The sequence below is a fragment of the Pyrgilauda ruficollis genome, unplaced genomic scaffold, assembly GCF_017590135.1.
Source record: "Pyrgilauda ruficollis isolate IOZ18807 unplaced genomic scaffold, ASM1759013v1 scaffold5, whole genome shotgun sequence".
Lineage (NCBI taxonomy): Eukaryota > Metazoa > Chordata > Aves > Passeriformes > Passeridae > Pyrgilauda > Pyrgilauda ruficollis.
The window spans coordinates 3938319-3960045 of NW_024526599.1; the positions used below are offsets into that span (position 1 = coordinate 3938319).

At 39.7% G+C, this 21727-nt stretch overlaps 1 protein-coding gene across 2 annotated transcripts in view; it reads left to right on the forward strand.

Annotated features, from left to right (window-relative positions):
• The window catches only part of FHIP1A (FHF complex subunit HOOK interacting protein 1A), a 79147-nt gene extending 57927 nt beyond the window's left edge, over positions 1-21220 (forward strand). For both annotated transcript variants that reach the window (XM_041480104.1, XM_041480105.1), the window contains 7 exons: positions 6263-6430; positions 8597-8676; positions 10080-10267; positions 10754-11794; positions 15264-15442; positions 15730-15868; positions 19878-21220. In XM_041480104.1, the coding sequence (XP_041336038.1) occupies positions 6263-6430; positions 8597-8676; positions 10080-10267; positions 10754-11794; positions 15264-15442; positions 15730-15868; positions 19878-20095 (2013 nt within the window). In that variant the 3' untranslated portion in view covers positions 20096-21220. The remainder of the gene's footprint in view (positions 1-6262; positions 6431-8596; positions 8677-10079; positions 10268-10753; positions 11795-15263; positions 15443-15729; positions 15869-19877) is intronic.
• The last annotated feature ends 507 nt before the right edge of the window (positions 21221-21727 follow it).

The window sequence follows — 21727 nt, forward strand, 5'->3', positions numbered from 1 at the left end:
ATGTCTTTGTGCAAGGTCAAAAATTCATTTGAAAACAGAGGAATAAAATGGTTTGTCTGTAAAGATACAGAGCTAAAGAAAATGTTAATTTGGTAGTTTTTTCCATTATTTCATTTTTTGCACAAACCATCTTTTATTCTTTCTGGTGTAAGTGTCTGGAATTTAGAAGAAATTAAGACTATCTTACAGAAATTGTTCTTAAATTAAGACTGGTAACTTCTGATGGCATGTCAGTTACAACTTGAAATTATCAGCTCTGTATGTTCTTCCCTATATTTTGATACATAGGGGAAAAAAAACTTGGGAGAAGGTATGGTTCTGTTCAGAGAATGGTACAGAGCCCTACCATTGGATTCTGTGACATATTTCATTGGCTATTTCCAGTTGCACTTTCAAAACTAACATTGAGCTCTGTCAATAATATACACAGTCTTCTGAGGCCAGGTTATACAAGGGTCTAAGTAATCAAATAAGGCTAATTTTCTCCTCAGTTGAAACCTCACTGAAATTGAGAGTGAATCCAGAATAACCGTACTGATGTTGTTTTTACTGGTTCTGTTAGAGTCTGTATTGCCTTATTTTGGTCTCTATACAGTTGTTAGTAGATTGTGTTTATTTACCTTATTCTTTTAGGTAGTTGCAGCACTTCTGTAGAAATATAAGTGGAATCCTGTTCAGAAATCTTGAATATGTATATATTTTGCAGTCAAAACCATGTGCTAGATAATTAGGAGCCACACTTTGGTATTTATAAATGTTTTGTTTCCTTTGATACAATTCATATTGGTTATATACATCCTTTCACTGTAAATGCTTGTGATTTCATTTTAGTTTGGCATTCAAAGAATTTGGTTGACACAGGCAGCTATTCAGACCATCTTGAATGTTTATCTAATTTGTAGTACTTCAATTTATTGAAGAAAGCACTAAAATCTGACAAATTATATGATAAAAGCAAATTTTGAATGTCAGCATTTACTCCTCCACTACATGGCATTTAATTGCTAACTATGATCTAATTATTTTTATACTTGGAAGGCTTGTTTTAATCTGAATATGCTTGGTTTAGTCTGAATAATGGAAAATTGTACCAGTTTTTTGACGTAAAACATTGGTGTTGGTCAAGTGAACAGAATTGTTCTACAGAGGTGCTGGCACAGTCCTGTCAAATAAGCTCTGTCAAATGCACCTCAAGTCTACTGCACACTAACCCTTCAAAAAAAAAGCCTCTGACATGGTGTGCTACTGTGATAATTCAGTAATACTTGCTTGATGATTACATAGCTCAGCAAGGGGGAAATGACCTGTAAATTGTACTCTACAGATTAGAAGGAGCATCTTTATAAATATCCTACAAGACTGTCAGTTCCCATTTAGGAATAATGCCATCCTTCCCCTTACTGAAAAGCGTTTGGACAGCTGCTGTAAAAACATGTAAACCAAGTGTCACTGGAAAACTTTGAATAGCCTTGTGCTTTGCAGAAGCCCATTAATAGCTGCAAAACTTAATTTTACCAGCTATGGTGTGGATATACGTAAATATGCCTCTCACTGCTTGCTTCAGACATGCAGTTCAATTGAATTTTAACCTGGTATAGACTGAAGCATTTTATAATTGTAAGCTGAAGGAAGCTGAAACAGTTTGGGTTTTCTGGTCCCCCCAGAGGCCAAATGTCCTCTGTCCCTGACCCTGCTTGTCCCTTTCTTTTGCCAGGATAGCTGTTCTTACTTGAAACTTATTGGGGTTAAAACTCACCTTTATTTCTGAATATTTTTGATCTGAATCAATTTCCTGACCCGATCCATTGTGCAGCATGAACACTTCTGCCTGTATAAATAAGGGGCAAGAAGTTGAAAATTAATAGAAGAGACTGGAAATGGTTGGATTTTTTTATCAGTGAGGTGAACTTACTCAGGTTAAAACTGCTTGTGGATGGATCCAGAGGATAAGTTCAAATAAGAACAGTTGTGGTCTTTTCATGGGCAATATGAAGTCCTTGTAAGAAGGGATATGTGATGGAAAGGAGGAATCGTAGGCATATTCTTGTAAGTGGTCATGAAGCTGTAAATTAGAAAATGTATGTGTGATTCCCAAGGGAAAATGGCCAGTAGTAAAGAATCCATGTGATTGGCCTAACACAGTGAGTGTAGTATATTAAAGTGAACTTGCAATGACAGTAATTTCTAGCTCTTTGCTATTACTTGGCAGAGTAACTTGTAAAAGCTGGATCCCTTTACAGTGCTCTGCCTCACCATCTAATCAGTCATCAGAGGAGGCAAGGAAAGATTTGTAATAAAAAATTATTACATAATTATAGAAGGGTATTACATGGCTAAAAGTGGCCTTGTCTTTTCAATAATCTCCAGTCAAGTATCTCTCTGGCCATGAAGACTCTCAGCTAGTCTTTTTTGTTGCAGTTTACGTCTCAAAAAAAGATCTGTAACAGCTGGTTTTGTGTAGAAAAACATGGATGAGGCTTTTTAAATGGTATTTTTAGATAGACACTTTATATTTATATTGAAAAAAAAATCGAGCAACTTTTAGCTGTTATGTTTGTGGGTAATCAGAATAAAAATGGTAGAGTAGTGGTCTGATCAATGCAATGGAAATGAATTATTTTGTTGGTTTTTAAATTTATTTTTAATCCTGTAGTTTTATTTTCAGAGCAGAGGTATGCCTGGTTTCTGCCATTAACAGAAAGGATCTAATGCAAGGGATGCTACTGGTGGGTTTCTGTTTTTGCTGTTGAGGAAGTGGTGGATTTTATTATTGCTGAAATACCTTTATGAAAAAGTAGTATCATAACATAGCTTGAAATTTAATAAAAAATTTTATCAAAAACAAACTTGAAACTTAATTACTTAACAAAGGGTTTATCTAGAAACCCATGTCTTGATTTTATTATTCTTCCTTTGTTACAGTATTTTTCTTGACATTTGAATTACCAAAGGTGAAGAATTTTCAAATAAGGTTTTTGTAAGTTTTGGCTTGCTATTTATCATATTTTCAGAGATTTTCATTTCCAAGGGCTAGTAACTAAAAGCTTACTTGGGGAAATGATACTGTAATCAATGTTTAAAATAACAGTTTTTGTAGAACTGCCTCAGGATTTGACTGTACTGGACATACTTGACATGGGTGGCGCCTGTTTTGTTCTCTGGGAAGTTTTGTTCTTTTGTTGTTTATCTGAGTACTGATTTGAATTTATTAGAAATGATTTCCCTCTTCCTCCAAATCTGTCTCACGAGACGTTTGTTTAAGAAGAGACAGCCAGCAGGTAGACTGAATGAAGCTTAATAGCATGGCTTTGGTTTCGTAGAAAACAGAGATCTTCAATAATAACTGCACAAATTGAACCAGTCTCACTTCCAACACTCCATGTTTTATGTATGATGCACTCTGTAGAGAAGGTGTGCAGAGTTAAAAGGATTTTTGCCAGGGCTGGGTTTAGCCTCATCTAACTGATTTCTCCAGCGTCCTTCTCTAGTTAATTGCAAAAAGAGTCAGCTCTCCAGAGGCTCAATCAGAGCAGACTAATGTATTCCATAGAGTGAAAGGAAAATTAGCCTCGTGGAGGTAAAATTGGCTTTCTTGAATACTTCTCTAGGTGCTTTGAATCTTCAGAAGTTGCACTCACCATCAGATATGCTAAAAGGGAGAAGCAAACACAGAATGCAAGATGACAAAATAAGATACAGTAATTGTAAAAGTGCAGACATCTGCTTGCCAGGTTAATCGATCTTTTTTCTATGCTGCATACCTGGCTTGCATTTAAGTGCCCAACAGCAATATTTTTGTTTGATTTGCCCTGGCAAGGAAGCAGAAGATTGGTCTCCTTGTTGGTTTGTGGGGACAAGTTGCACACAACGGCACACTGAGAGAACACTAGAACTTCTGGGATGCAATAGCATAAAAATTGCTTGTGCAACTTCAATGTGCCTGCTTTGAGTGTGGCACAGTGACCCTGCAAAATAGACTGTAGCTTCATTTATTAAGGAAATTTGGAGAAATGTGGTAGATACGGCAGCCTGTTTTCACTAAAAATTGAAAAAAAATCCGACAAATCCATTTAAATATTGACAAAACTTAAGTCATCTTTTCCTTGGAAAATGGTTAATCAGATTCACCAACTTTTTTCCCAAGAAAAAATAAAAATTAAGTGCAATGTGGTACCCTTCACAAAACCCTCTCATTAAAAAAAAATAGGATTTAACAAGATCACAGGTAACTCCTTTATGAACTATTAGGGCTTCATTAGTCATTGGTTGGTTCTTCTAGTTCTGCTTAGTGGTATCAGTGAAGTTTTGGCTATTAAACGTGATTTCATTTTTTGTTTAGTGCCCAAGCTGTTGGGAGCACTGAACGTGCTCTCAGAATGTAACGTTTCTTTTCTAAGCTGCTCTTCAGCTGGCTTTCTTCTGCTGCTGCTCTTTGTTTCATTCATGATACACGCTTTGAAAAGCATGTGGGTTTTTCTCACCGATAGAAGTTGTAGGATGAGTTGTCCAAAGAGTGTGGGTTTTAGAAAAAGGTCACTGCCCTTGTGAATCTGCTGGCTTTTCTTGCTTTCATGTACAGCTGCAGTATTTGATACATATACATTCTGTCAGCAAACATTGGTGAAACTGACAGCCAAGAACGTGCTTCCTTTTCCCCATAAAGGATGAAGAAGTGACATGGAGACGTAAGGATGCATTACTTCTGTCTGGCCTTTCCTTGGCAGAGAGTTTGAACTTGTCCATGAGCTGTATGGTGTCATAGTGATGTCACATGATGGATTTCTTGGGCTTTGCTTTTTACCACTCACTGCTATAAAAAAAGCAAAAGAAAAAGGCAAGAAAAAACAACAGACACTAACTTTGACCAGAAGGCTATTCCTTTTTACACAACAACTCCCCAAACCTCTTCCAAGAAAAAAAAGGTTTTGATTGGAGCTGGGCTGCTTCTGTTTCCTGATGAAAAATTTGACTGTTGCTGCTTCACTGGTGCTTTGTTTCTAATGCCAAAATGAGCTAGTATCCCAGTGTATTAATGATGGTGTAGCTGAGTATTAGAGTAAAGCTTCAGACTGAGAGTGATTCAATGACCTTAGCTTTAGAGCTTCTCTCTCCATAAGGTCTGCAGGCTGTGTACTCCATTCCTATGTTCTGTGTAACCACCCAGAAGCAGCTTGTGATCCTAAATGCTTTAAAGAGAATGTTTGCATCATGACATTACTGTGTACATGGCTAACATGCAGCATAATGGAACAGGGATTTTAATATTTACAGCATGTTACGTAAACGTTGCCCTTCTGAGTATTTTCTAAATCCTCTTAGGTCTTAAGTGACAGCTTTGATTTTTTTTTAATAAAATCAGTCTTTTCATTTATCCAGCTAAGTTTGGTAAACAAAAGATGTTTAATACTTCCTTTCACAGAGACAGATTCTTGTATTTGAAGGTTTATCTTTGTGCACTTAAGCTTATTAGATTCCTGGGTAACTATTTAAAAAATGCTGACTTTGCAAGAGCAGTACATGGTGCAGAGGTGGGCTTTGGAATTTTCTGTGCTTTGCCAGTGTGTTCTGTGAATAGATAATCTCCAAGGGATTGCAATAAGCAGAGCAGCGTGGGTTATGGTATGCAAATGTCACATGGATCATGAATTCTATTTTGATCTACTAATAGTTCAGTAGTGATTACTGATTTTGGGTTGGGCTTTTTGTGTGAATATATTTCTGAATACATACTCCTTTTAAAAATTGAGTGAAATGAGAAATTGTGCTGTGGTAAAATAAAAAGAAGGAAAATCATGACAAAATTCTGGATATCTATGGGAATTTTCTCTTTAAAGCTGCACGACCATGACTTTGTACTGTGCTTTGATTCTGCTCTGACATTTATTTTTAATTAAGTGGTAGATGCAGGCATTCACAACATCTGAAAATGCTTCTGAGGGACAACACGTATGATGCAAAGGAGATGACATGGGCAGAAAGGTGCTGGGTATCTTCTAGCATGATTTGGTCCTTTGATTTTCACGATGTGTGAGATCTGGGCTGTCAGTATGAGGGAGGATGTTTTTCCTGGGGATGCAAGACAGGTAGGAAATGTGTTCAGAATGCTTGTGAGGCCAGTTTAAGAGTGAAGATTCTGTGTTTTTATGGCAGTGTAATGGATGCAGAGCTTTGCTGGATGTACCGTTGCAGAGGATGGATGGGTGGATATTTTGTGTGTGCAGTATGTTTGTGTTTGCAGTATTTGCATTACTTGTGCTTACAGGTGACTGTGGAGGAAGTGATGACTACGACTGCATACCTGGATCTCTTCTTGCGCAGCGTTTCGGAGCCAGCTCTCCTCAAGATTTTCCTCCGCTTTATTTTGCTGCACCGACATGAGAATGTTCATATCCTGGATACACTTACCAGCAGAATCAACACACCATTCCGGGTAAGACAAGCAGAAAGGAAGTTCAGGAACTCAGCATGGATGTAGATTCAGTGTTTAAGTGGGAGATTTCATATATTACAGTTGAGTACTTGTTTAGCTAGGAATTTTCTACCCTCCACCCAATGGTGTGATATCTCCACCCTCTGAGTTTTGTGTGTGTGTTTTGACATTTAGCAACCACTATATAAAGCTAATAAACCTGTGAGGTGATTTCACATATGTAAGAAATGGCATAGAGGTATTGAGAGCTTCTGAAAGTCTGAATCCTTTTGGAAGATAAAAGGTAAATTTGGAAACATTTTTCTTCTGACTAGTGCTGGATTAGTGCTATCATAGATAGCTCTCCCTGGGACTTATAAATATACTTGTGGTGAGGAGCATTTCTGATCTTTGGAGCTTTGCCAAGCAACAAGCATTTTCAAATAGTCTGTCTGGGGAAACAATGGGAGCCCTCTAAGGAAGTCTCCAAATGGATCCCAGTTGTTAACTGTGATCTCGCTGATGTATTTTTCAGGAATCTATAGTCTGTATTTCTGTAGCATGTTTACTTAACTATGATGTTGCCTGCTTTATTTGACTAAAAGAGCATGATTTCTTGCTCAAGTGATGAGGCTGCTGCTCCTTCTGTTTGCCTTCATTCCCTTGTGCAGTAGGGTTTATCTCAGGTTTGTGCTGAGCCCCTTCTCAGCCTGGGCACAGTGCAGCACGGTGGCTGGAGGGCTGCCTGCTGGAGAGAGAGTAGTTACCTTTGCCAGCAGTTGGATCTTCTGGATGAGAAAATGACTGCTTGTTGCACTGGACTGCTTGAGTGAGCCTAGCTTGACTGGCAGCCTTGGCTGACTCTTGGGTGATGCAGAGCTTCATGGATGAAATTGAGTATACTGTTTTAGTGCAAGTGAATGCTTAGAATGTGCAGTAATGTTTTAGAGAAGCCAGAACACCAGCATATGCATTAAATTTGTGTATTAGGGACAGTAGCTTCATCTGAAAATTGTTTTGAAATGTAAGTGCATGCAAATATCGATATATATGCTGCTGTTAGTGCATCTCTATGATGGATTAACTCTGAAAACTGAAACGGTTCTGTCAACAAAAATGCAAATGCTGTTGTCTCTGCTGATCATTAATTACTATTCCATAGGCAAACAAGATGGGAATTGTAAAGAATTCTGCAGCCCTGAGCAGCTCAGGATCTCAGCCAAAGTGGTTCTGTGATGCTAAAGGAGTTTTCTGCAGTATAGCTCAGCCAAGTGCAAACATAGCATAAAAGCTGTGTACATTACTATTGATGAAAATACTAATTAATCATTCACAGAGTTAAACTTGTTTAGAGACAGGTGCCTGAAAGGACTTGTAGAAATACTATCCTCTTTGTTTCTTGAGTGTATTTTAAATCTTATATTTTTACACAGTGCAAAAATAGACTTGGATTTAGTTATTCAGAAGATTCCACATTTGCAAAGACTAATGATTACTATTTCCCTGTAAACTTAAATTTCTTAAATAGAGGATAATTTGAGGCAGCAGCAGCAGGTGTTTCTGAAGTTTCATGTCATGAAGAAAAGTTATACTTAACTCCTTGTAAGTTTCATAGGAGAAAAACAGGAAATCTGCTTTCCTCTTACATCTCTCTCAGTTAAAACACACCTTTCATGCAAGAATCTGACCTCTTCCAAAGGCTTGTTGTGAAGCTCTTCAACCATTCAGCTTCTTAATGTGCAGAACACTAATAATTCCTTATACTAAAGCAACAGAAACCTGAAGTGATTTATAACTTTTCTTTCAAAAAAGACCTTTAATTGGTTCAACTTCTATGTCAGAGGTAAAAACTAAAACACTATATTGGAAGTTACAGGGTTCAGTTCATGATAAGTCAACTTAAATTAATACATTTGAATAATATTTAAGACGGATTTTTTTAGTAGCTTATTTGAGGGAAAATTCTGTTTAGGAGTGTATTTTGTTAAAATGTAACATATTACATGCATAGCCCTAGACACCTTGAAAAAAAAAATCTCATGGGGTGCTGACTAAATGAAATATCATTCTGAGAGTGTCTTATAAATCGTGATGTTCTGGCAGAGCCATATTGTAATGTAGTATGCAAGGAAGATTGGAAAGATACAATTTCCAGATCAAAAGCTGACAATGTTTATCATTTTCCAGCTCTGTGTGGTCTCCTTGGCGTTGTTCAGAACACTCATTGGCTTGCATTGTGAAGATGTGATGTTACAGCTGGTTTTAAGGTAAAGCCCAAACTCTTTTTGCCATTCTTCATGCTAACTCTGGGACGTATGGTCTCTCTCTGTGGATGCAGAGATGGGTGGGAGTTCTCCAAGAGAGCAGAAATCCAAGTAACTACAGAGATAACAATATTTATAGTCCCAGCAAAAGTCTACCAGACCTGATGAGGTTTGATTTACATCCTGAGATCTCCAGAGCAAGAGATTTTTCTTGTGATTTATTTCTATAAAAGTGAGAGAAGCTAAGAATATATTTATCACCTCCAAAGTCCTTATTCCCTGCTTCTAAATGCATAATTCTTCCCTCCTGCATGTTTTCTCTAGTGTATTATGCACTGTGATACAGGCGTATGTACTGTTTGCAGCTCCTACCCTTCTTGTTGTTTTCCAGCTCTTTGATTCCTCACTCAATGAGAACACTTCATGTTCCTGCACTATTCTAGGTATATTAAGTGATGTACTAAACACAGTGATAAGTTTTGGTTTTCTTTTGTCATTCTGTACATTGCTTCAAAATACTTATAATTTGGGTATATTTATTAGATGAGAACTGGTTATTTATTTGGAAATATTGGTGTAACTGACTTGGGCTTTTAGCGTTGCAAATCACATGAATGTTCCAGATACTGTCTGTCCCTTCACACATAGGCATTAAGGTGAAATTCCTTATACATCTGGCAGTGGTGCCTGGAAATACTGCTAGGACCTCTGTAAACACAAGCACATCACCAGTCTAGCATTAGAGTGCTGTGGTTGATCTTTTTGTTTATTTAGGAAATCCTTTAGAATTTATTTGCATTTTAAATGGCAGATCATTGTTGCAGTTGTCACTGAGGCTCTTATAAAAGTGCTTTTAAAAAGTAAAACCAAGGTGCTCTAAAGAAGTTCAAGATGAGACTGCTTTCTCTGTTCCTTAGTAGCTTCCTTTAGTTTTTTCCTCTGCCTAAGAGCTCAGTCTTGATCTATTGCAGTAAAATGCTTGGATGACCCTTCCCTCCATTTCTTTCTGGCTGCTCATCTGGCAAACTGCCTCTCTGGATTTCCCAGGAGACAAATAAATTGAGGATTCTGAGACAGAATGCGTTCATAGCCAGACCAAGCCTTTGACATCTGCCCATCCCACACTTCCTCCATACTTTCTTACAACAGGTTTGCTCTGACCTGCAAAGGGTTCCCTGTTCTGATGCAACTGTCTCCTATCTCTGCTCATCTTGACAGCTCCTTATCAAACCAAGCATCACAATATAAAGAGTCATGGTTTCATGCTCTTGAGAGGTTTAGAAAATTGATCACTGTAAATATTATTATTGCTGGTTTTTGAGAAGGCAAGAAGATGGGAAAGGAATTCTGTGTTGTTGCTTTCTCTAACATGAAAGGATAAATGATGCTGGGCACTGCTGTTTCAGGTATCTGATCCCGTGCAACCACATGATGCTGAGCCAGCGGAGGGCTGTGAAAGAGAGAGACTGCTACTCTGTATCTGCTGCAAAACTGCTGGCCCTGACACCTCTCTGCTGCTCCACTGGAATCACTTTGACACTTGAAAGCCAAGGAAAAGACTATATTCTCTGGACAAAACCAGCACTAACTAAAGGTAATTGGTGCTCAGGGGAAGACAAAATCATTAATTGTGTTTGATCTGGTAGCACCTTATGGGAGGAATTGTGAAGGAGTAGAAGGGGAAGGAAGTGCGGTGGGCAACAATAAACTGGGCAAGCCTGGAGTAGAAAGTTCGTTTAATTCCTTCCTTATGTCCAGGTCTATCGAAACCTTGTTTTAACAGCTATCCGGCTTGAATATGTATTCATGACAATAGTGTACTGATACATGGAAGCAACTCTGGCTGCTTCAGAGTGGTTACTGCATTAAGGTTTGAATGCAGGCTCATAGAAATCTTGAGTTACAGCTCTATCTTTGTGATAGGAAAAAGTGTGTTTATGAGCAAATCTCAATTGTTATGCTTTGGTCTTCCTGCCTTATTGGATTGTTAGGGTTAAAGACTCTCCCTGCAACGTCTTAGTGGATGTCTTGCTGGAGAAAATTGGATGCACTACTCTTGATACGTCTTCTTTACTTCCAGATCCTGGTAGACACTCTTCTGAATCTGCTTGCATTGTGGAATATGGAAGGGCTGTGGACATCAGCTACTTGCAGTACCTGGGGGAAGCTCAAGAAGCCATCATCCAGTGCATGAAAGATTGTAAGGTTTGGTCTGCCTTGTATGATGGAGTAAATCCTGATCCAGACACCTTTATCGAGACGCTTGCAGAGGAGAACAGTACGGATGTGGAGCACCCCATGTTTCGGCTCCAGCAAAGGACCCCTAGCACGTGTAGCTCTGCTCGAGCAACTCCATTCAGTGAGAAGATGCAGCTGGAGCTAGAATGGGATGATAGCTATGACACAGGGATTTCTCCTGGTTCTAATGTGAGCTCGCCACAACCGTATGATGATCTGGGAAGCACAGAAATGCAGCCACCTGCAGAGCCACCAAAACACATTCAGGAAATGAAAAAAAATGCCATTATGCTCGTCAAAGGCTCTTACATAGAGGAGTCAGACTTTCAGGATGATATTATGGTTTACAGGTTATGTGCCCAGAAGGATACTCAAGATGATGACAGCTCCAAGGAGAAAGCTTTAAATGTAGCCAGAGAACACAAGGTGCAGAGCCAGACCGTAGTCAATGGGTCTCTTGCAAAGACCCAGCTGGAAATGGACTTGGATGAGCACAGTAAGAGAAATTCAAGCTCAACTAAAGGTGTAATGAGAGAACAAATAAACCAGAAAATGACTGAGATTGATCCACAGCCAGACTTAGAGTTAAAGATTTCTTCTCAGGAGGCAGATTGTAACTTAACTGTAAAACTGCTGAGCACAGATGGTGAGGATTTCATTGCACAGTATGACAGAATTATTAAGGAACTGGTTCCAAACAGTGCAAGCATGGAGGAGCAGAAGTTGGATGCTCCTGATCCTGTCTCTCCAGCAGAAGAAGAGGAGGACTTTGAGAATTTCTCAGCAGATACCCCTTCTGCAGAAAGCATATCACCTCCCTTTGGACCAAAGGAGGATGTCTCGCCCAAGCACTCTCCAAGGAGCCAGAGTGCTCCATTTACAGGTGGAATGTCCTGTTAATTACATACATAACAAATATAAGAAGGCATGGTGATTAAAGGGGGCCCAGTGAGATCACACTGTGGCACACAATGCAAACATAGAGAAGGAAGAGTCCTGGCACTAAACAGGGTATAGCCTAAATAGCTGAAACCACTCCAAGGAGAGTGAGAGATCCAATGTGAAAATACAACAGTCATCTGAGTGTGTGGTGAAAGCAAATAGTAGTGTTTCAGGGTTTTTTTCTTGGTTATTGTTTAGAACATTGAGCAGGGGTTATGTTGTTTGTATGTGAGAGCTCCGTCACACCAGAGGAGGTTTTTTCAGTTGAAAGGTGTTGAGAGTAGCTGTTTTAATTTACAGAGCCCAAGTAAGTAATTTTTCTGCCATCTTTAATCTCTGATGGGATGGATGCAAGATCACAGTGCCATTTTTCCTCTCTCTGCTATTCCACATTGTAGCAGAAGGTGTCAGCACTGGTGCCATGTCTGTACGTGCCTGTCTCCCTGCTCTGCCCTGACATCCTGTTCTCCAGTGTCAGGTCTGCCCTCGCTGTTGGCATGCTTTTCTGTCTAGTGCCAGGCAGCAATTTAAGATTGCTCTCTGCTGACTGTCCAAGCTATTCAGGAATGGCATTGCTACTGGAGGTCAAAGTGGGCTTTTGATCTGTATTTTTGCAGCTCCTTGCACTGCAAGGCTCCTGGTCTTTAATTAGGTCTCCTAGATACCAGAGTAACGCAAATAATAAAAAATAATCATGTACTAGGTTTCCTCACCCAACAAAAAACCTCTCTAAGATGGCTTCTCATTCATTTGGAGGGGGAAAATGTATGTTTATTGAAAAGCAGCCCTTTCTAGTCAGCTGTGGCCAGAATACTTGTCACTGTTTCTTAATAGAAAAATCCAGTCTGTTTTTCAACTAATTTGATATTTTGCTGTGATGGCAATTTCCTTGTACCAGAAGCTAATTGTATCCAGATATTTGTTTCATATTATCTGCTGTCAAATGTAGCTCAAAAATGTTCTCTCTGTCTCTCATTCTTCATCTAGTCCCTCTCTTCATTTGTTCATTTTCAAAAACCCACCCCTCACCCAAATCCACGAAAACCTCAGAACTGAGGAAAATGAAGATATAAAGCTAAGCACAATAAGCCTAGATGTTTACTACCCATCTACAGTGTGTTTTAATCTTAGACTCCTTAGCTGGCTTTAGTGAAGATCTTAGTGATTGCGTGTAAGGAGGTACTCACAACAACACCTTGGAAATGTTAAAATTGCAGGACCTTTCAAAGACAGCAGCCTGATCTAATGGAAGGTGTTCCTGCCCAGGACAGGGAGCTTGGAACTAGATAGTCTTTGAGGTCCCTTCCAACCCAAACCATTCTATGATTCTGTATCTAATTTGGGATCCTGTATTATGTTTGTTGAAGTGTTTGATACAGTTTTAAGGTTGCTTTACTGTTTTGGGATGGCATTAAGGGATGAGGCCTCTCTCTGACAGAAGTTTCCCACAGCCCGTAAGTGTCAGCAATGCAAAAATTCTCTCTTCAGGCCTATGGATCTGTGAAGAAAATGCCCTCTCAATGTCTTATATCCATGGTAAAAGCGTTAAACACTTGCATCCCTATTTTCACTTGCGGTGTTCAGGAACAGGAATCTGTATTTTGTTTCTTCCCTCTCCATATATCAGTGCTTGACTTCATGGCCATGAACGGAGTAATTTTTTGATTTCTCATCTAGTTACCCTGTTTCTTACAAGGCTTCTAAACTCTGCTTACATCCTCTGATTGTCATTTCAATAAATTCTTGGGAGTGAAAGTCATGCTATCACCTTTAAAATTTTTTTTATGTATTTGGTAACCTCCCTTGCAGCTTCAGCTTTACCTACTCAGCTTTGAAGTGTTACCTAGAGAAGAGAAACAGTGACACATCTCAGCTCCTTCTGCCATCCCTTTTGATACAGTAGAGCTCCCCTCAGGAGCTCTGTGAAAATGTCACCGTGAACTGGATAGGTTATGTTGGGACAGAAGAAACTGTATCTCAGCAAAAGTGTTTGGGGCTGCTTCACTGGGTGCCCGGCTCTGATGGCTGTGGTGGTGGCTGAAAGGCAGCAGCCACATGAAGCCTTGTCAACACTGGCCCTCCCACCTTTCCTCTTGCAGGCGGAGCTGTGCCAGCATTAGCCCCGAGAGATGAGTCTGGAAGGAGTGCTGGCTTTGTGCTCACAGTTGCTGTAAGGCACGGCAGATTCCAGCCTTTAGTGGAGCTCTGTTAAGGAATGGCAGCAGGGGCACTCCTCGTTTGATCCTTCCTGTTGCTCTGGGCCAGAAGTGCCTTAGCCTCTGCTGCAGTTTCCAGCAGGCACGTTGAACTGGGCTGTGCCTGTGCCCAGCCAGCTCGAATGGCAGCCAGGTGCACGCTGAGGAGAGCTGGAATGGTGTTGGATTATGGCCACCTGCTTCACCCTAGAAATGCCCATGGCATATATCTTTTGTCAGGTTTGAGGGCGGGGTATTCAAAGATAACAGTGCTAATCATCCAGGGATTCTTCTGCATGGTTTTCCTAGCTCTTATGCAACTGGAATAGTGTGGTGTGACTGTGGGTGGGACAAGGGACATTACTTGTGAGTAGGTCCCTTGTACTGGGTGCCTCAAGCATCTCCCCAGCTGTGTGGTCCAACAGGGTGGTATTTGGGTGAAGTTATTCTCAGCCTTGCAAAGGTCTCTTAAGCTTGAGCACGAAGGGTTTATGTACTTCATGGTAAATGCTTCTGTAGTTCAGTGGCTGTCCTTCAGCATGAATACACAAACTAAAGCTATTGTTTATGGGTGACATTTATATGATAACGCCTGTCTACCAGCAATTATGCTTATAAATCTATTTTAATGTCTTCCCTGCTTTGTGTGACTGTTTGGTGTACTGAAGATGCCTTTTCTTGTGATGGGAACTATCACAGCTTGATTTTTATGTTTAGAATAGCATTTTAATATTTTCTTTAGAAAACCAGTTTTTTGATAGAACAGGAAATAGAAATAATTCACTTTGCCCAGTCCTTACATAGAAATAGGGCACAGGAAGAGTCAAAAGAGCAGATTCTATTTGCATTAAAACTAGTAGTACCCTTCCAGTTTATTCAAGGGGAATAGAATGCTAGACTGTAATGTCCTAGGCTAAATCCTTATTGGCACATGCAAGTGGAATACTCATGAATGTTAAATATGCCATTAATGTAAACTGGTTGGCTAGGTAGCAAATGTGCTGCTAACCACAAAAGCTTTCATCACCTCTGATAAGTCTGCATTCTCTGTTCAGCTACAGTTTGGGTTTTCTCCCTGCTGTCTTTAATTACTGTGTGGGAGGCCTAATTTGATTGGTTATAATGGTCAAAATTCCCTTTAAATGCCTTTTTTCTGGATCTTAGGGATTTTCTTCTGTGGAAACAAAACATTGATTCCTTCTTGTTTTCTTGCAGGACCATTCATCAGCGTAGTGTTGTCAAAGCTGGAGAACATGCTGGAGAATTCCTTGCATGTAAATTTGCTGCTTATTGGGATTATTACTCAGCTGGCAAGTTATCCACAGCCGCTTCTTCGCTCCTTTCTGCTCAACACCAACATGGTGTTTCAGCCCAGCGTGCGCTCACTCTATCAGGTATTTACCACAGGTGTTAGCCATGCCTGCTGGAGCAGTGTCTTTAGTGTCTCCTTAAACCTTACATTAGCTGCTTTCACTTTCACATGTAGCTTTCCTACCAGTCTGAGAGCTTCTTATTTCATTTCCATGTTTTAATTACATTTGTGCAAAGAATGGAAACTCTGTATGACCATAGCTTTTGTCAGAACTCTATTTTAATGCAGGTAGAAAAAGCCTGAATATTCAGTCTGTGGCTGCACTGGGAGCAAAGGAGAAAGTCGTAATTGTTGCTGTTGTTTTGGCAGGTGCTGGCATCTGTGAAAAATAAGATTGAACATTTTGCTTCCATTGAAAAAGACTTCCCAGGTCTTCTCCTGGAGGCCCAGCAGTACCTGCTTTTTCGTGTGGACATGTCTGATGCTGCAGAAGAATTGCTCACCAAAGGTAAATGATAAGCACGCTCAGAGGAGGGCTGGTGGAATGACTTACCAGTTACCCCTGTCCTTTTCCCTAGATGATTAAAAGGTGTGGTGTGTTGTGAATGTCATTAGCCAGCTGTATCCTTCTAACTTTAAAGTGATGATGCTCAGTAGACCACAGTGTATGGGTCTATTTGGATATTCTTTGCTGTTTACAAGTTTTATTTGGCATATAAAGTGTCTGTTTAAAGAAGTAACAGAATCAGTCCTTGGCTTGCTGTCAGTAAACAAACTCACTTTCAAAGCATGAGGTGAGGTGGCATATGTGCATTTTATTTTTAGCCTGACCTTCAGCTAGGTCATTGGTTTTCTTTTTGATAAATGTTAGAGAGGACAGAAGTCCAGGATGAACTGGTTTCTGCAGCAGTTGAATAATGCTTGGTGTCATGGTTTGGGCTACCACTGAAGGAGATAAGACACTGAAAGTTTTCTGGCTAGTATCTATCTTGTATGACAAGCAAAGCAAAACAAACAGAAAAAAACCAAAAGGTGTGTGTCTATGAGCAGTGGAGAGTTAGACAGGTATCACCCCACCAAGCCAGCTTTGCAGGGGACTCTGTAACATCTGCTGCCTCTCAAGCACGTGCACAGTGCACCTGTCTTTACAGTTACCTGTACTTATTTTTACCACTGTGGGGCAAGCTAGTAAAAATAAAGAAAATAAAGTCTTAGCTGCCAAATAAGAACCTTCCAGACACAGGCAGGCAATGGGTAGAGCTGAAGCCCTGCCCTGAGGACATGCTTGTTCTCAGCTTGCTGCTGAGTGGGCAACGTTGGATGCACGCTTCTCTTAAAAGCCAACTTGCCACACGATGGGAGTGTGTCAAATTTGGTGGGTCATGAAGAGCTGACTGCAAGAGGGTTCAAGAGAGGCTGCATTTACAAGTGTGTGCTTACTCATCTTTGGGAGTCATTAATAATCACTCACTCTGCCCATACTTCTGTGAAGATGCTGGGGCTTTTCTTGGATTTCCAGAGGTGTGGAAATCAGGATTCTTTATGTGCCATTTTAATTGTGTTTTCTTTTTTCAAGACTCTGAAGAATAATCTGCCTAGTTTGTAGTCAGCATAGTATGTGTTTCTGATGTTTGCAGTACATCTAGTCTGTAAAATTATGATCTTGCTAAGGCAGCTTCCCAAAGAGTTGGTCTGTTGGTCTGCTGTAAAAAAGCTGTGTACTGCATATGTCAGTAGCATTTTAGGCTCTGCATTTTGGTGCCATAGAAAGCCTAACAGTTAGATGGCCTTGTAGCTAGCATGTGGGAGATGAGATTAGGAGGCAATATTCAGAGTCCTTTTTTTTCTCAGGTGCTTGCAATAAGAACTTTCACATAATGCATTCCCAATGACATTTATTTATACTTCCTGTTTTACGTCAGTTTTCTTCTGTGAGCTTCAGAATTTGCCAGGTTGACTCATACTGGTCATTATTTAGGGATTTGAAGCAAGGCTGCTTAGTCACCCTGTTAGTACACTTTCTTCTGTATAGTGGCAACTCCTGCAAAGAACAAATAAGTGGAGTAAGTAAATGTCTGGATAACTGCAGACTTGGTTCCCTATAGGACTAGTGATGCAAGTCGTCAAACTGTAGTCTTGGGGGAGAGTTGGTTCAGTAGCCCATCAACCAGTAGTTCATTATATTGATTAAAAAGTGCAAGGTAGGAACTGCTGCAATAATGGTAAATGAAAAACAAAAACAAAAAAAAAACAAACAAAAACCAAACAACAAATTGGGAACTCCCCATGGACTTTGCATTAGCTTGAACACCTCTGACTGTCAGACATACTGGTTGCTCTCTGAGGGATTTTTCCTCTGAAAAGAAGTGGTGAATAAACCCCGTGTTCTCTGTAGGTCTGAGCATAGCCAGCCTCCTACAAAATTCACATATGAAAACCTGAAACCAGAGTTAGTGAGGAAGACAAATGTAAAACCAAAACATTACAGAGAATTTTCTCTCACTTCACAGCGTTGGTCTCTGAAGGTTTTTGAACAGAAATGGTACAATTTGTTCTTTTTTGCTTGCAGTAGTGTGTGGTTTCTTCCACAGCAGCTTGGGCTCTGGTTACACATCTAGAGCTGTCACGATGTAGTTCCATGTGCAAGCTGCTCTCTTTCAGTGTGTTGGTGACAATCTTCAGAGTACTCATTTGCTCAGTTTTCAATTGTATGACTCAGATTGCATCCTGACCCTAGAGAGAAGTGAAAAATCCTTATCAAAGAAAAAAACCCCAAATCTCTAGTTCCTAGATCAGCTTTCTGTGCCTTTCTGTTTTTTTCAGGTTTTTTTCTAAACAAGCAATTGAATCTAAACAAAAAATATTTTTAGAGACGTATCATTTTTTATTCTTTTTAAAAGGAAGAGTATAAAGAAAAGCAAAGCTTTGACAGTGTACTAGCATTCTGGTTATATTGCCTAAACTATTTTAAAAAACTTAAAATATTAATTATGAAATGTTTTGACATTAGAAAATCTGAGAAAAAATCTTCAGGGGAAGCTTAAAACTTTATCTTTTCATTGTAATCTATAATTTAAGTTGTTTTTCCTCCCACAGTCAGATTTTCCCACAGAATAGAAATTCCTGTACTCTGTCTCTAGTAGGTAGAAATTTGTAGAATAACAACATGAATGATTGATAAGTCTGGAGTTGGAAAGGTGTTTTAAACTCAAGAAAAGTACGAGTCTGTTAAATGATTGAGATGAATTTTTTTTTTCAAGTGTTTGGAAGAGAAGAGTAATTCCACAGTGCCTTGGGTGAAGTACAGGCAAGGAGCAAAAGTGCAGAGCTGTTGAACAGAGGATTGCTGTGCAGCATCAAGTGAGGCCTTCATCTGCAGCTCCCCCTGTTCGCTGCTTGGTGGGGTTTCAGAGCAAGGCTGGCGTCACTTGAGACTGTTACTTTAACATAAACTGTGTGCAATGTAAGGGAAACCCCTTCTGAGGGCAGCAATGCAGTTTGGGGCTTGTCTGCAGTATGTGAATTAACAGCCCTTTTATTTCTTTTTAATGATTTACTCATACATCTCAGGAGAACATCCCACTTGTAAGTTAGACAGGACTTCATCTGTCTCCGCTGTTGGCCTCAATGATACCTTGTAGCAGTGAGTTCTATCTTGTAGCAGTGAGTTCTACAGGTTAATTTTTATTCGTAGAGTATTTATTTCCATCAGCATTAGATTTTGTCACCTTTTTAGTTTCACTAAATTAATTATCATCTAATTAAAGGGCAGTTCTGCTTCAGGTTGAAACAAGGAGCAATTGATTGAAATTTAAGTGCTGCTGTCACTGTAATTCCATGCATTCTGATACTTGAGCTCTGATCCTCTGAACTCTGGCAGCAGAGATCATATAGCAGAACACACAGTGGCTTTCACTTGCTCTCTTTTTAATGGTTAGTTGCTTTACAGGGAAGTAAGTGTAATTAGTGGGGCCTATAGCTGCAGAAAAATCCAATTCTAAATTTTTTTTCCCTTAGTTTCTAACTTCAAACTCATGTGGTGATGTGATAGCTCGGCCTCAAACCCACTGACATGGTGATTCACAGGGAGAGGACAGAGAAAGAGAAGTAAAATCAAAATAACAGTTTCATCTGGGGGAGGGATAGAGCATAGTATTGTTGAAATGGAGACAACCATGCTGGCTCTAGACAGGTGGATATTATCTGCTGTTTCAGAAGGTAAATCCATATTACTCTTTCCCTTGACTTCTCTTCTGCCCACATATTTCTCTCATCAGAGCTGTAACTGAATGATATATAACCTGGAGAAAGATAGGTAATAAAAAATGCAGCAGAACTAGGCCACATAGAACTTTAAAATGCTGGATTAGTGGAGTATCTCCCTGCACGATGTGGGTACTGCAAATTACAGCTCTGGACACAATCCTTATAAACTGGGTTTGGACACTGTACAAGTACTCTGTGTGCTTAATATACTGAGTCTTTTTTCTTTCCTCTGCCTCTCCTCCTGTCTTTAGGTGATGTCCATCACAGCAGCAACCCAGGGAAAGGAAGGAATCTTCCCGAAGCTTACTCAGCTGTACTGCAGCCTTTCCTGGGACAGAAAGGAAAGAAAGGCCTGGCTCATCCCAGCCTTCCTGTGCACGTGAGGAACGCCGTACTTGCAGCTGCCCTTTTCCCAGAGTTCCTGAAGGAGCTGGCAGCTCTAGCCCAGGAACATTCCATTTTATGTTAAAAAACACTGGGGGATTTTGAAGATTATTATTAGTCGGTTTTTAAAATGTGTTTTGGAAAAGCTTTTGGAGTTTAAACAGATTTTTAATGCAAAGCTGCTTTCAAAAGAAGTTGTACTTCAATATTTCCTGAAAATACTTGATTTGGAGGGAAAAGAAGGAGGCAAAATATTATTGCAGTTAGGCCTTATAATTTCCCTCTGTGCTACATAACTTATTTGAGATTTCTGATACTGTTCTTACTGCAGCTTCCTTCTTCATCCCTTCCTCGTTACACAGCCACCCTTCTTCAGTGTCACTAATTCTTGCTGAATTTCTGCAATAGACACTTGTTGGTTGGCTAAGAGACACAAACATGTTAGCTTTTTCTGTTCCAGAAATACTCTTCTGGATAACTTGTTAGGAGACAAGTTTGCTTGAAAAGACATTGCCCCATGGGAAATGTTCACAGTACAAAAAGACATGCAAAATGTGCACAAAACCCTGAAGGGGTTATGTGAAGGGCTGTTTCTTGATGTCATTGTCCTCTTTGCCTCTTCCCTTGCTTCACCCTGAAGCCAGGTTTTTACCTATCCACATCCAAAACCCCCATTTTAACTACTGGCTCAGGTTTTCTGAATTCAAGTGATCTTATGTGTAGTAAACCCACGAGTAGCTGAAAGCAGGTGCTGGGCCCTACACATACCATGTTGCCTTATGTCGCAGACAGATCTGCAGCTATCAGCTGTTGGGCTTTGAAGTCCAGTGAACTGTGTAAGTGGATGTGGATTGCAGACTGCCTGGAATTTTCCTTGTGGTTCCTCAGCATTCCTTGATAACTCTTGCATTGCTACCTAAGCCCACGAGCATGCCTTATTTAGTAAGATTTGCACAAAGTACAAAACAAAATGTTTCTATGCAAGCTGTTGTTAGTGTCTAGTTTATTTGTATGCTTGTTTTAATAAGCTAAAGAAAGATACTCAGTATCTTTCTATAGTGTTAAATGGACAGCAGGCTGTTTTTGTCTTTTTTGTCTTTTTTTATTAAATGAAAAAGGTTTGCTTGCTCATGAAAGGTGTACTGTTTTATTGTTAATTTCTTTTGGTTAAGGGAAAGTTAAATACTGTTTGTTTACTTCTAATTTAGGTGTTGACTTTTCCTAATACTGCATTTCTGGGATGGTGAGGGGAGGACCAGGCTATTCACCAGCTGCAGAAAAGGAAGGAGTAATGGGGAAAGCTGTCTGCTGGTGACTAACTGCTTGAGAAAATTCTCTTCTGTGAGTAATGGGCTTCATTAGAAGAACCCAAACGTGATGAATTGGTGCATCACCACTGCATTTTGTCTTAGCTGCATAATTGTGCTTCCAGTGTTGTAGTTGGCTACATAAAGAGGGGCTTAGTTCAAGAAAGCCATAAACCCTTTTGCCCAGGATAAAAACTAACAGTGACTCCAAAAAATGTAAAGAAACAGAAATCAGAAATAACACTTGCATACATTAGTTCTCCTGCTCATTGTAATTCCATAATATGGAATTACAGTTAATCACATTCTGATTTTGAAACACACTTTCTCAGAGATTTCAAGGAAAAAACCAGTTTAAAAACAAAAACCAAAGACATTCCAGAACAGTCTAATTAATTGCACATCAAATT